The sequence below is a fragment of the Amia ocellicauda genome, chromosome 5 (genome assembly GCF_036373705.1).
Source record: "Amia ocellicauda isolate fAmiCal2 chromosome 5, fAmiCal2.hap1, whole genome shotgun sequence".
NCBI classification, from domain to species: domain Eukaryota; kingdom Metazoa; phylum Chordata; class Actinopteri; order Amiiformes; family Amiidae; genus Amia; species Amia ocellicauda.
This window is the reverse complement of record NC_089854.1, coordinates 180,732-195,665: the sequence shown is the minus strand read 5'-3', so window position 1 is coordinate 195,665 and position 14,934 is coordinate 180,732. Positions and strand designations below refer to the sequence as shown.

Genomic DNA, 14,934 nt, shown 5'->3' with positions numbered 1-14,934 from the left:
CTCACTCATTCGCTTCTTTAATAATCACTTATTCACGGTTTACTGTGCTGTAATTTCACTACATGAAAACAGATATTATCAAGATATGATTTTTATACAAATTAAGAGAAGTAACAGAACTTTATTATTTTTACATTAAATGTTCATTAAACATCTGTATGTGAGTATGGAATGTAATTTAGCCCAGATAAGTATTCAAAGCAGTCTTAATTACACATTGTTCTATCCTAGTGTTGTCCATCTGCAGAGCTAACAACGCAAATAACTGAAAATACTCTCCTCTCAGCAGTGACCAAATATCACACTGGGATAGGGCAGAGAAAGCCCTGCTGCTGCTAAATGCTGGGACTCAGGGCACAGCCTTGGCCAAGCCCACCTGATTGCTGCCCCTATTAAACACGGAGTAGAACTGGCTGATGAACACGTCTCCCAGGATCCACAGGGGCCCGTCTGGAGGGGGGATATCCATGCCCTGAAAGCCTGCCATACACACCACTGCCTCTCCCATCAGTTCCTCCTGCACAGACACACAGACGGACAGAGGGGTTACAGCAACATCTCATTATTACTACAGTGAAGCGGCATGGAGACTAAAGACCACCGCAGTGTCTGGGGGGGCGAGTGTATGGCAGGACTGAGTCTCTGCAGGAGTTCTTCCCTCGTTCCCTTCTCTAAAGTCTGAAGTGAATCAGATTGATGTGCTTCATCAGAAAGAATAGCCCACTTCTACAGCATCGGAACCTCGTCCTCAGACAAGACTAGTCTCTAAGGGTTTCAGAAAGTCTCTAAAAACTTGGATGAAAATGACAAACTATTAAATCATAACTTCAGTAAACATAGATCTTGGGCCGGATTAAAACTTTGACCCACCCGCTAATAGAAAACTACAGAACTGTACTCAGTTGCGGCTTCATTTTCAGTAAGATGCCACTTTCTTCTAATCAGAAATGTAATGATGTACAGGTTTATAGTTTGCTATCAGTGGGAGGGTCAAAGTTTTGATTTAATCCGGCCCCTTGAGAGAAACATTTAAAATGAAGTAGACTGGACTGCAAGGCATTTCGAATTGGAACAGCATTAATATGAAGGGTCATCCCTTTGTATTGCAACTCAGTAATATAATACCTGCACTAGACAGGCACTGGGGGTCTTACTGTCTGTATGTAGGCTGCGGGAGTCAGCGGGAACTCCACCCCGCCGATGGTGAATGTGACATCAGGGAGCGAGGGGAAGCTGCTGCAGGCCACAGTGTACTACACACACACACACAAAGGCAAAGTCAGAATAGCCAACATAGACCGGTGACTATAAAAAGAGGTCTCAATTAGGAAGAACACAGAAGGAACATATGAACGCATTAATTCATCTTTAAATGATTTAACTAAAGCAGTGCCATTAGTGAGCCTACATTAGGAGTGGTAGCAGAACTGTTGTATCATAGTGTTCTATAAGTAGTACAATAGTGTTACTGTAGTGCAGTAATAGTAGTAATATTGTACAGTACAATACCTATAGAGGTGAATAAGTATGTATATGTAAGCATCACTATGCCAGCGGCACAGTCTCTCACCGTCCCGTCTCCCGCAGCTTCAGCACCCAGCTCTGCCAGCAGGGCGCTGATGTCAGCTGTGGGTCCTGTCAGCAGGGAGGTCCCGGTGTCCACGATGGCCTGGCACCCATCCTCACAGAACCGGACCTGCCCGTTCACCTTCACACTGCCACAACAGGGACACGCTTCACTAATACTGTGCCGAGAAATCAAACCCTTCACTCACCAGAGACAGCAGGGTGGAAAAGACAGGCTGGCCAGCCCTGCAGCCATACAGAACAGATGGACAGTGGACTGCAGGGTTAGGGAAACCAGAGGGAGGACTCACTTGTCCAGGAGGATCTGCCAGTAGCCCTGATTGGTCACCGGCACCCAGTGCAGCTCGCCTGAGAAGTGCGACTCGTCTATCCCTCCAAACAGGATCTCCCCCCCACCGGAGTAGTCAGAGTTTCTAGAAGGCAGGAGCGGAGTGAGACTGAACACCTGTCCTTTCAAATCTCAGATCAACAGCAGAGACAGCACTGTGTTCCTCCTGGGGACTAGAACAATCACATTCTAGTTAAATAGAGACTTTTTTAAATTATTAAAATAATGTGAATATCAGTAAACGTGTATGACGCCAGAGATCAGAAAGACAGACATGGACAGCTGTTACCTGTTGAGGTAAACACTGAAGAGGGGCAGGTCTAGGAGGCCCTGTGCCATCATGCTGTCAAACACAGGCGTGGCGCCCGCTGCTGCAATGGACGGGTATCCAAGACCCAGGATCCCGTCAAAGTCAGCATCCACAAAGGTGCTGCCCGGCTCGCTCACACTCTCGCCGAACTTCTGATGGGACACAGCCATCCCTTCCACCTGGGACAAGGTCAGTAGGGTGACCAGACAAGATGGAACAATACATGGAAGGTTTGAATGATGATGCAGCAGATGGTGGAACCCTGTTTATAGCTCAGTTTAAATCCCTGGGGGACTCACCATCACCAGGTCATATGCCAGAATGCCAGTCAGGCTTCCAGTGCCATACTGTATGTGGAAAGGACGGCCATCCAGCTCATAGGTTGTAGACTGAGAGGAATGGTATCTATTGTGGATTTCTGTGAAGAAGAACAGTAGACCACTGAGGACTGAGCTAGGGCTGTGAAGATGAACAGTAGACCACAGGGCTGTGAAGAATAACAGAGCCTCTCATACTCACTGCAGGCATGGCTGTCACACAGGGCAGAGGGGACCCACAGGTTAGAGGAGCCAGTGTCAAATATCACTGTGAAGTTCTGCGGTGGTGTGCCAATAGAGATCTTCCCAAAAAACTCTGCCTGTATGGAACCAGGAACAACAACAGGACGGGGCTTTAAAGTGCTGCTTCCAGCTGCACTGTGAGGAGATGCATGGTCCCCTGGGTGCAGCCCGGCTGCAGCTGTATTACATGGTTACCATTATACTGGGCCATCAGCATAGCCTGCAATTCAGCATATCTGGAGTCCTGCACCACAACCACACCGATACAATCAATATCTGCAATGTCCAGCACCAGGTAATACAATATTCAAAACGCTAACCAGACTGTTATATTGTAATGAACTGATAAATAAACACCACCATTGTAGAATTACACTTGTGAAGTTTACAAACTGGATAATTCCTGCTTCAGGTTTCATATCAGTGATTGAGAGAACAGACTTACATCCATGTAATTGACGAGCGGCTCGCTGGCCTGCGTGGCGGTGGGGCAGGCATCGCTGTACTGGATCATGTCAAGCTGGTGAGAGTTCCAGAACTGGGCCAAAGTCCCTCTCGCCCTCATCTTGTGCCGCTGAGATCGCTGTCTGCTGAGAGCCACCCTGGGGCGGCCAGACACAGACGCAAATCTCTTCACCACTGTATTGTAGTACTGGTGCATCTTAATGTCTCCACCAGTTTTCAGGAGTCGCGTTTATGTGATAAATAGAAAGCAGTAAACTGTAGTCTGTCTGAAAGCCCATTCTGCATGTGACTGACTTATTTATATATTGTTTAAAAAACAAAACAAAAAATATTATTTTTAAATATTCCATGAAAATACATGCAAGAATTAGATATTACAAAGAAATTGACCCGACTTCATTGGCCTAATGCCACCACTACCCAATGTGTTGTCATTCCCAGCACGCCCAGACCAGTCTTACCTTTTGAGGCCGGCACACAGAGACAAGGACATCAGCAGGAGGAGAAACATTTTCAAAGCCATTTCTGTAAAGTGACACTTCAGGCCTACAGACCCTGTCAGTCTCCTGTCAGACTCCTTGCACACTTCAATCACAGCAGAAATCCAATATCGAGAGCTACCACAACTTAGAAAACGGATCTCTTTCTGGGGCAAGGAATGAAAACAGGACCTTGTGTTATCAAAGCTGGTCAAATATGTGACATCACAGCCTGGGGCTTCGGTTGAAAAGGTCTTTTTGTTTTCACACCTCTGTTAGTCAATCATTTACACACAATCATGCAGATTGTATTGGGTGTGTTCAAGTCAAATACCACCAAGTCTCAGCAGCAGGAAGTGCATTGCTCTGCTTACTGATGTTGTCACAGGTGACGATGACTCTTCCATCCGTGACTACGCAGAGGAGGGGAAACTCTCCCACCCTGTAGTTCCCCCGCAGCAGCTGTCTAATGGACGAATACATATTTAAATTAAACTATTATCCATAGGTCAAGCTGTCTTTCGTTGGCCCATTATAAACTCTTCAGATTATACTTAACTTCAATAAGGGACAGTCCTCCCAAGACTGCCCTCTTGTGGCTGCAACACCTGGTCTTCAGACGCACTCAGGGTCTCTCTTTGCCGAAAAATTGCTGCAACTGACAAGTCTTCCATCAATCTGTCCAAGTTTGGCCCCTTGCTCTGCTGCATTTCTCTCAGCGCTCTCAGCTCTCAGAGGCCCTGGCCTCTTTGTCTCAAGCTGCACTCTCTCTTTTATCCAGACCTCTACACTGTAGTCTCCAGAGATCAGATACAACAGTATTGCTTGTGTACCTTTCCACACCTCAGCAGTTTGCTGCAGTTTGTGAGCTCATGTGGCACTACGGGCTGGAGCCCTGATCTGTGAAGCTGCTGCCACCTTCTGTTCAACAAGGACGGCTGTTTCTGTGTCTTCTGTACAGCTTCCTTCTAATGTCTTCATTAATATTATTATGTATTTATCTATTAGCAGACGCCCTTACCTGGGCGCTTTCAGTTTTCACAAGATGCATTTTCAAAGCTTTATAAAGTACAGTAATACAATCAGTTCAAAATACAACAAGCGCACATCCCAGTACAGTGAGCTAACGAGTGCAGGCATCACACAGCTGAGGTCCGGCTCTGTGCTGAGGCATGGTGCAAAGGAAATTATAGAAGTGCTAATAATACATAAGTCATCAGGAGCATGAGAGAGTATAGTTTAGTAAGAGTCTGCATAAGAACAAAAGTCCACCCACACTCATTCAATACAAAGCCATACTTGTAATATCCACTTTAATTTTAACCTACAGTTGGAACTGATATTAAAGATAGAGGAATTTGAAGTACTAAGGTAAGTAGGAAAACTTAGAGCAAAGAAATCACCCGGGCCAGATGGTATTTTCTCAGTTGTACTCAAGGAAATGAGGGAAGTTATTCACAGACCTCTAAATAAAATATTCAAACTGACTATCAACACAGAGCTTGTACCTACCACTTAGTGCATTTTAAAAGTCACACCTGTCCACCATAAAGGGACACACTTTACCTTTTCCATCTAGAGGGAAACTGTCATTGTGGGTTTGGACGAGGTCTTACCAACTCACTAGACTGCTTTTAGTGGCCACAGCAGCAGAGAAGTTAAAACTGCACGACCGGATACACTTGGAATTCTAGAAAGCTCTTCATCAAGTTCCGCACAAGAGACTAATCCTAAAATTAGAAACTAGAGAGGTCCAAGGAAATGTAAAGAAGTGGGTTAATGTATAGAAAGCAGACAAATGATCAGGGAGGGGTCTAGGGTTGGAGTGATCACTTGGCCTCTGCTTTTACTAATTGATTTTAATGATCTACACCCTGGTATAGTTAGTAAACTTGTCAAACTTTCAAATTCCAGTTACAGTTCCAGCAGCACAGATTAAACAAAAGGCAATACAATTATCAACCACAAATATACAATATGAGGTCTAGTATCAGAGGAAATAGATCTTGGAGTTTGTGTAGATTCATCACTTTCTCTCTCTGGCAGTGTGGGGAAGCAATACAGTGCTTTGATTTATTGTTAAAAGTGTAGACTTTAGAACACAAGAAGTAATTTTAAGACTCATTAGACCTCATCTGGAAAACTGCTTTTATTTCTGCAAGAGTGCAGCTCTGGAAGCAGATCAGAGGAGAGCATGATGGGATACTTAGATTGGGGCAGATTGAAGACATTGAATCTCTTCAGCTGGAACAGAGCACAGTGCAGCGGGACTTGATCCAGGGAGTTGTAACCTTCCTTGTATCTGAAATGAGCTATAATGCCACGTCATCCACACCTCTCAGGCAGCACTGTATTGCAAATAACGCCATGGGGCATATACTGTATAGATGAATACATTAGTAAGAGGTTCTTTAAGCTTAATGCATGGTTTGTATAGTAAATAACTATGACAGAAAATATATATGAAAGTGTCTGAACAAAACAAGGATACATTTGTTACATTTGCTGATTTATATCAAAATACAAACAAAGTTTTTCATTTCTTCACAATGCACTTAGTATTATAATTGTATTATTGTTAATATGGATAGAAAAACTAATGCAGAAAACATTAATAGTTGACACCATTCATTTATACTCTAAATCCAAAGTAAAAAGATGTGGTTTCACTAGTAAACAGGAAACCCATATTGATCAATGAGGTGTATATATCTGCAGTCAGACATATTAATTCCCTTCACATTAAACAATCATTGAATCAGTGAGTTTAATTCATACTATTCTTTAAACTATATTTTCAATTACATATTTTTAGTGTGTCAAACACCAATTCCGCATATAGGAAAACTGTAAATTGTCCAGCTGATTGAAGGAAGATGAAACAGGAAGAAGGGACCAGTTTCACTCTTCCACCCGGACGAATGTCTTTGCTGACATTAGTAGGCGCGATCACCCGTGTATGTTTTTGATCATCATAAACTTCTGCAGCACGTTCACAAAGAAGACAAAATTATAACTAAGTTTTGTGTCTGTAGCACACGCTTTAGGCATTCATGTCGCATTTGATATGTTGCCGTTGTACCCTGTGAAGCTGCAGGCCCCTTCAGTCCGTGGCTCCTGTGCGTCGCAGAAGAAATTCCCACCAGCAACGAAGGCCACGCCCTCACACTGCTGGCACTGTGTCTGGGGAACACAAACAATCACGTTTCAGTTGACATGGATAAGAGATAATTTTACATCACTGACATGTACTTTATTTGCTTTGCACATTGCTCTAGTGACATTACAATTTCTGCAGTCGTGCCTTATGCAAATGTAGGCACACAAAGCACACTAGAAGGGTACAAGTCAAGTCCCATCAGTCATGTGCCGCTGAGTCACAGACAAAGACAGTGAATGCCATTACCATTGCGTTAGCACTGCTCCCCTTGCTGCGGCGCGATCCTGTCCACACAAAAAGGGAAGGAAGAAGCGTTGTGGCTCACAGTCAGAGATATTCCAGGCAATCTTAATGTGATCAAAATAAATTTATTTTACATAACAATGCTTTTTAAAAGAATATATTATAGTGGCATATCAATTTTCCACCATCTAACTCTTTGAAAACACCCTTCTCTCCAGTTCTCACCTCTGCAGGACCTCACTATGATGTTCACCAGCACTGGACACACCACCATCACGCCGAACAGGACCCAACGCAAGACCCCCCAGAGGTGCCCGCCCCCCTGCCGGCCGGCTGCGCTGCTGAGTGTCTCCCGAGCCACAGGCAGCAGGCTGCTCCGAAACAAGAGTCAGCATGAGTGACTGTCCTTTCAAAAGATTTTCACATCATTGTGTCTGTATTTGACATGCCTGTATAAAGTCACAGCTACAGTCGAGCCAGTAAGAAATTCAATGAATTACCTTTCAGGCTGAGCTGTTCCACTACTTTCTGAGCCTGGGTTTCCACCTGCAAGAGTTGTATAATAGTTTTCATATATATAGTGAATCAACCAATCAGCAGAGTGAACCTCACAGCAGTATCTCTGGCCCCTGCAGCTGAACTGGGATAATGACCCTCTCTGCTCCCCTTCCTCCAGAGCCACTCCTTTTCCACCATCACCCCTGAGTGGTGGAACAACCTTCCCACTGAGGTCAAGACCAGCGATGACTAAAGACACAGCTGTCCACACTGTCCCTGTCATACAGCAGCTTAGTCTGCTGAGCTGTTCAGCACTCCTGTGACTTCACACTGATAGAGCTCTGCTCCTTCTGCTCCTGCTCACCTATCCTTTATTAGATCTCCTGTTTACTGTGATTTCTCCTTTACCCCCCCCTTCATCTCATACCCAGGACTTCACCACCTCATGTCTGCACTTGTCCCCTCTCTGAACTGGGATGTGTGCTTTGTATTTCATATGAATTGTGCTTCTGCACTTTTGTAATTCTTACATTGTACTTTGTGTTAATTTGTATTCCTGCCCTGGATAAGGGGTGTCTGCCAACAAATAAATATAAATAATACAAATAAAAATGGGCATCTGAAAAATCCTGCACTGCTATGAGATTTGCCTGCTGTCAGCAGTGTTATTGACCCTGACACTAAACACCATCAGTGTTCGGGTCTTACCAGCAGAGACGTGCAGTGTGACGCAGCTCAGCCCCTCCACGCCGTACAGCATCCTAACGGCGCACCAGTACTCCCCTGAGTCACTCTCCCGCAGCGCCGTCATGCTGACCGACACCATCCCGCTCTTCTTCAAGTCGGTGATGGCCAGCCGTCCGCGGTGGCTCAGAGCCAGGTAGCCGTTGGTGTCCGCCAGCGGCTCGAAGCCATCGATGTCCTTCCGTCGGCTCCAGGTCTTGACATGCAGCCGGTACCTGGGGATGCTGTAGCGGCAGTGCAGGGTCACATTGCCCCCTGGCGGCACCCTCAGCTCCTGCGTCGGACCCTCCGCACACCACCCTGTCACACACACAGACCGGTCACTCTTTAGGGCAGAACTCAGCACTGTGTCTGGGTCTGTCCAGACTCCAGCACCGGTCACAGACAGACAGTTTCAGCCAGGATTATAAAAGCATGAGGTTTTCAAATGCATAGATATTTACAGACTGCACACATGCGAAATACAGATCTGATATTCAGAGTTTACTGTTAGCCCTGAGGAACACGTTTCCTTCTGAAGCTGTAGAGGGTCTGAAGGGGGGGTGGTGACTCAAGACCCAGTCGGAGGTTCAGCTCTATTCTGGTCCCATCTGTACATTTCTTAACACCACTTTCATCAACTGTTTTTCCACAACTGCCTGTTTCTATAAAAAGGAAAATGCTGACATAAATTTTCCACTTCAGTGTGCAAGCGGGAAAGCCCAGGGTCTCTCTTCCGGGGCTGCACGTTGGCTGTACATTGGCAGGGAACCATCCAGGGCTGGAGAAATCAGAGCCACGGGGCTGAATATCCTAGACCCTCCATTTCTGATCATTCACACACTGAGCTCAGACATGAACATAAAAGCCTCGTCACAATACACATGTATTTGTTTGCACCTACAGGTGGACAATTTAAAAAATAAGGTAACAATCTTATCACTGTAATTATTTTCATGTTTGTAAAGCTTTTTTTAAATCTTATTTGGGACAGGAAATCACCTGAATTTCAATCAGTTTAAAATACAGAGAGGTTGTTGATTTTCACCTCCACTGATGTTTCTAAGAAATGAACGAAACTGCAGAATTCCCTCCATGGGATTAAGGGCTGTGTTGAGACCGGAGAACACAGACACACCAGTCCAGAAGAACACTGAGTCTGAGACAGACACGGTCAATAGTGCCTGAGTCTGACTCTGTTTCTATTGTTTCACTAGAAAGAAAAACTGGATGTCCTCGAAACTGAAGCTTCGGTTTTAGTTGGTTAACAATCTGCTTCAGTGAGGAACGATCCCATAAAAAAGCTGTATAAGGAAACAGCAATGCTGCGACAGGAGAGTATGAGAGCTGTGGATCACTAAAGAGCGCTTACCTGTCACCAGAGTCATCAGGAGCAGCAGGCTCGGCCCCATGACAGACCGTGGGTTCATCGGGGAGGCAGAGAGGGTAAGCAATCCGCAGCTGCCTACTGGAGCCTTCTGCTCAAAAGAAGAAGGATGATGCTTACAAATGTCTATGAACCGATGTCTGAGCAGGAAGTTTCAAGAACAGTCATCACGCTGCAGGCTTTAAATAACACTGTGGAAATTGCACAAGATGATCGACCAGCACTGCGTCTGCTCAGAGACGTGAAAAACTGTCTGTCATCTGAAGCCCAGATTGGGGGGCATCTGAGGGCTCTGTGCAGTAGGAGCCCTGGTTTCATAGAAAAACATTTCAGCCCTGATGCACTGTTTGGACAGAGGGGTTGCATGATTTGGCTGTGCACAGGGTCTGGACAGAGACAGAGGGTTAGCGAGAGGGTAGTTCACTTCAGTTTCAAGTGACAGCAAGTCCAGCCAAGGAACAGTATTGGGTTAAATTGTTAAGCAGCTATAATTATAGACCTTCCCTCAATAATAGCTAATAAGAAAATCTCTTTCCTCTGGTTTCTGTATGTTAATGGAATTCCAGGTGCTTTTTAAGCAGTCTCTGTCTCTGTCTCTCTCTCTCTCTCTCTCTCTCTCTCTCTCTCTCTCTCTCTCTCTCTCTCTCTCTCTCTTTCCCTTTCATTCGTCTTTCTCTCAATAAAGAGCACAGGTGAATTTCTGGTAATGAAAGGACAGGTCGGCGCTCGGCACAGCATCAGTGCTCACATGTAGTCAGGGATTTGAGATTGTTATTTCAGAGCTGAATGGTTTGTTACAGAAGTGAGTGTTGGTGCAGGGCTGGGGGGGCAGACAGGCAGAGAGAGCAGACAGGCAGAGAGAGCAGGTGGAAGGTGTAACCATAAAATGAAAGCACATACCAAAAGGTTGTTGTTTTAGATAAACTTTAATTTCACTAAGCTATTGAAATCAATATCAGCAGTTTTCAAATCATTATCATTTCTGTTAGAGAGGATGATTTACAAATGATTACAATCCTAACTTCCACACACACACGTTACAGCACACTTCTTTCAACGAAAACAAAACAGTGTAGAAAGAACACCATAAAAACGAAATGAAAACGGGCATTAGACTGGACACCTTCCTTCCAACAGCGCAGGCCAGGCCAAGGCAGCAGTCAGAGCAGCTCTTTTCTCCACAGACCACGGGCTCATGGTGACCGCTCGGCCCTGACAGACTGACCGGTTCCAATTGTGCTGGCGGCTGTGAACGGACCGGACTGGGTGCCAGTAATGGGCAGGACTGGTCCGCTGTGCTGCCTCGCAGTCGCGGGGCATGGGAGCGCAGGGCGGCAGGGCCGTCGGTGACTGGGGGTCTCTCGGGCGGTGAAGGGATGTGCTGAGACGGGGCGTATGGAGGACAGGACGTGGAGGGGGAGGGCGGGAGGAGGGGCTTAGGCAGCAGTGGCAAAACCCACTCTGTTGTTCTGTCGGTCATAGACAGAGTAGTACTCCCTCAGGAACACATCTCCCAGGATCCACAGGGGCTGGCCGTTCTGAGAGGGCAGGTAGGTTCCCATGATGCCACTGGTGCAATACTGGTATCCGTTCTGGTTTCGCTGCAGAGACACCAGAGAAGCACATTCAGTTACACTATCTGGGGAAAATGCATTAAACACAACATCTGTCCTCATGAGGAGCTGGACAGACAGCAGCCACCTGGTCAGCAGGCTGCTTCAGGGACTCACCACAATGGTGTAGGCAGAGGGAGGCAGGGCGAAGTTCTGGCCGCCGATGGTGAAGTACAGAGTGGGCATGTTCCCCAGGTTGTTGCAGTTGATAATGTACTGGAAACAGAGAGAACAGATGAGAGTGTGGACCTCGGACCCACAGACTGAAACCAGCACTACCTGTGGTGAAAACCACTGACCTCTCCTGGTCAACCTTAGGATAAACTGACGGGTTCACTCACCATCCAAGAGCAACTGTCCTGTCTGGTTCAAACTGAACACTTTTCACAGCAGAGCTGAGCACAAGAGCACGGGAGCGAAGGTCTCTACACAAGACGCACTGCACATGGCTGCAGCTCTCACGGGGGACAGATCATCACGAGTTGCCTTTGGGGGGACACTTACCTCTCCGTTCTGATTGGCCTGAGCACCAATGTACTGCTGCAGGTATCCCAGGTACTGCTGAGGGCAGGTGAGCAGAGAGGTGCCCGTGTCCACGATGGCCTGGCAGCCCTGGCTACACCAGTCGGTCTGCTGGTTGTTTACGAAGAATCTGCAGTGAAGGAAACGCAGAGGACAGTCAATATGACACGCCTGCAGAACAACACGTCTGCGCCTCAACACCTGCGTCCTTTTGCTGATCTGCTGTTGAGGTTTTAAACAGGAAGTTTAAAGTCATCTAAGTAACTCATGTGACCGCATGTGAAGGACCACTGGAAGGTGGGAGCTGACACCAGAAACAGCACTGTCTGAAAAGACAGGAAGAGCCACAGCAAACAGGATCTAAACGTTTACCTACCCGTCAATGGCGACCTGCCAGTACAGCTCAGTGGTGACGGGCGCCCAGACGATCTCGCCGGTGTATCTGCTCTGGTCAACCCCTCCGAAGGTCACTTCGCTGCCCTGCTGCTCATCACTGCAGGGAGACACTGTGGTCAGCAGGAGTTCAGCTCAGATCTGCCGAGGGAGTGTCACACTCCCCCCGTCTCTGACAGCCTCTCACCATTAGAGATGGACAATGCTGGCGTGCACCGAGAGAAAGAGATCTATCGACCTATCGATCGCACCCCAGAAAACAATGGCTGCCCGACCCAGACACACCTGCTGAGGTAGAAGGCAAACAAATTGTACTGCAGCAGCTGCTCCTGCATCATGGTGTCCATCACAGGAGTCTCGCCGCCAGCTGACAGCTGGGGGTACGCCAGGCCCAGGATGCCATCAAACTGAGCATACACAAAGTTAGTGCCCGGCTCGTTGGTGCTCAGACCCACCTCCTGGTTGGTGATGGTAATGCCCTGGAGCTGTGGGACCAAGACGACCAATGGTTAGACTCAATGGGAACACAGAGGAGCAACATTGACACCAAACTGTACCAGGGCGGTCCATGCTTCTGCTGGAGACTCACATAGACGGTGTCGTAGCCGAACACGCCAGTCAGACTGCCGGTGCCGTACTGCAGGGAGAAGGTCTGGCCATTGCTGGAGTAGGTAGAGGACTGGCGGGGGTCAAAAGTGGGGTGGTTCGCTGAGGACAGAGAGGAGAGTCAGCTCATCTAGCACACAATGGCAGCACGCACAGCAGCGGAGAAGACAGACAGACAGACAGACAGACGGGTGAAGACAGAGCAGGCGGGTGCATGGGGGTGTGGCGGGGTCCTGGGACTCACTGCAGGCCTGGCTGCTGCAGTACACAGATGCCACCCACAGGTTGGAGGATCCTGTGTCAAACAGGACTTGGAAGGACTGGGGCGGGGTGCCAATGCTGATGGCTCCATAGTAGGACATCTAGGACAGCAAACAGTGCAGACAGTGTGCATTAGAAGTGTACCGTTCAAACAGTACTCAACACAGAACATTTGTACCTCCTTCCTCTCCCCCGTTACCTGTTTTTACCGAGTCAACAGACGGAGTTGTACAAGTCTCTTATTATGAGCAATTATTATCACAACATGCGTAATCCTGCATAATTCCAGCATTTAAAGAAGGGGTGAGACTCACGTCAGCATAGTTGTTAAGGGGCTCATTGGCAGAGCTGGCGAAGGAGTAGGGCTGGTACTTCAGTCCGGGGTCTGAGTACGGGAGGTGCTTCCCCTGTGCTCTCATCTGCTCACGTATGGACTTGAACCTCTTCAGAGGGACTCTGTGGGTCGAGACAGGGGTGTTAACTGCCATAGTTATATTACAGGTACATAAAGTTACTTTCATTCATTTTCAAATCAAACAATAAAGATCTATGATGGTACTGGTTTTAAAATGAGGAGACTCTATAACAGGCCACCAAGTCAGAAGCAGAAAATAAAATAAAAGGCTTTGACAGACAGGTAGTGGCAGCGGTTCATTCCAACACATGTATTAACAGTAATAATTATACACATTGGCCCGATGGCTAATACAAATGTCACATCACAACACAACAGCAGCGTGGAGACTGTGGCAGCAGCTGGGGGGCAGGACTGCCGATAGCGTTGAAAGAGAGTCGCTATCGAATCGCACCTGATTAATCATGTATCGTCCTCAAATAGCAAACAAATGTAGTGTGGACAGCGTATCGTTTTGTTGTTTTAAATTACATTCATTTAAAATGACTGGTTTATTTACAATGGTCATTATGTCCTGTGAGCAATACAAGTGCTTCTCTCTACTATTACTCAATTTCTTAGCAAACACCCTTATCCAGGGTGACTTACCATTGTTACAAGATACCACATTATTTTTTACATTTACCCATTTATACAACTGGTCATTTACTGGAGCAATCTGGGTAAAGTACCTTGCTCAAGGGATAATATCCACTGTGTTGTTATGATGTTAAAGCACAATTCTTACGGTGCAACTACACTAACATTACTGCATAGCCTAATATTATGTTGCTTAAAAAGTACAAAATCAAATGTTTCTGTCGCCGACTCATAACTCACAGGGAGTTCATCTGCTCACTTTAAAGGTGAGCAGGGCCTCCAGCGCTGCACCTGGTGGAGGAGAAAGAGGAGCGCCGCTTACCTGACGAGGCCCTCGGAGAGAGCGAAGCATGCGAGAGTCACGATCAGCCACTTCATCTCTGGTCCTGGATGCTGCCCTGCTGTGTGGGATACACTGAGACCTGGGCAGCGGCGCCTTATATAGGGGCCAGGACTGGCCACAGCGCTCATATCTTATCAGTTGGCACCAGAAACGGCACACCATCAAATATCTTCCTTTGGGGCTCTTACTGCGCGGTGCAAAGACACGGGTCACCCCATTGTGCCTGTGCCCTCTGTGCATGATAACACACCTGATAGGAAAAGGAAACATTCATGATAGCAACTAGTGGAAAGTTATAACTATAAACTTTCTACAAAAACAGAAACAACACTACCCCCCTTGTTTGTTTCTGCTTATTGAGTCAATTAAAAAGAAGAAAAATAACCCAATTAGTTTTTTCATTGATGAGAACAGGACTGAAGTTATTCTTGCTAACTCACCTTTGTGCTTCTAGAGGAAATA

At 46.7% G+C, this 14,934-nt stretch overlaps 3 protein-coding genes across 4 annotated transcripts; all 3 read right to left on the bottom strand.

Moving 5' to 3' along the window:
- Positions 1–101: 101 nt before the first annotated feature.
- Positions 102–4,234, bottom strand: LOC136749075 (cathepsin E-A-like). Its single transcript, XM_066703010.1, has 9 exons — positions 3,712–4,234; positions 3,231–3,387; positions 2,745–2,862; positions 2,525–2,643; positions 2,205–2,404; positions 1,878–2,000; positions 1,571–1,715; positions 1,155–1,253; positions 102–517 (listed from the first exon to the last, which is right to left on the bottom strand). The coding sequence occupies exons 1-9, from the start codon at positions 3,771–3,773 to the stop codon at positions 350–352; spliced, it is 1,191 nt and encodes a 396-aa protein (XP_066559107.1). The 5' UTR covers positions 3,774–4,234; the 3' UTR covers positions 102–349.
- A 1,629-nt stretch (positions 4,235–5,863) lies between these two features.
- Positions 5,864–9,843, bottom strand: LOC136749076 (CMRF35-like molecule 7). Of its 2 annotated transcripts, XM_066703011.1 has the most exons (6): positions 9,726–9,843; positions 8,339–8,674; positions 7,633–7,678; positions 7,358–7,503; positions 7,136–7,173; positions 5,864–6,912 (listed from the first exon to the last, which is right to left on the bottom strand). In XM_066703011.1, the coding sequence occupies exons 1-6, from the start codon at positions 9,781–9,783 to the stop codon at positions 6,781–6,783; spliced, it is 756 nt and encodes a 251-aa protein (XP_066559108.1). In that variant the 5' UTR covers positions 9,784–9,843; the 3' UTR covers positions 5,864–6,780. The 2 variants fall into 2 exon arrangements, with proteins under 2 accessions (XP_066559108.1, XP_066559109.1); XM_066703012.1 differs by lacking the exon at positions 7,136–7,173.
- Positions 9,844–10,647: 804 nt separating this feature from the next.
- On the bottom strand, positions 10,648–14,565 carry LOC136749073 (gastricsin-like). The gene is made up of 9 exons (XM_066703009.1): positions 14,452–14,565; positions 13,450–13,591; positions 13,119–13,236; positions 12,858–12,976; positions 12,554–12,753; positions 12,252–12,368; positions 11,858–12,005; positions 11,471–11,569; positions 10,648–11,341 (listed from the first exon to the last, which is right to left on the bottom strand). The coding sequence occupies exons 1-9, from the start codon at positions 14,505–14,507 to the stop codon at positions 11,177–11,179; spliced, it is 1,164 nt and encodes a 387-aa protein (XP_066559106.1). The 5' UTR covers positions 14,508–14,565; the 3' UTR covers positions 10,648–11,176.
- Positions 14,566–14,934: the final 369 nt, after the last annotated feature.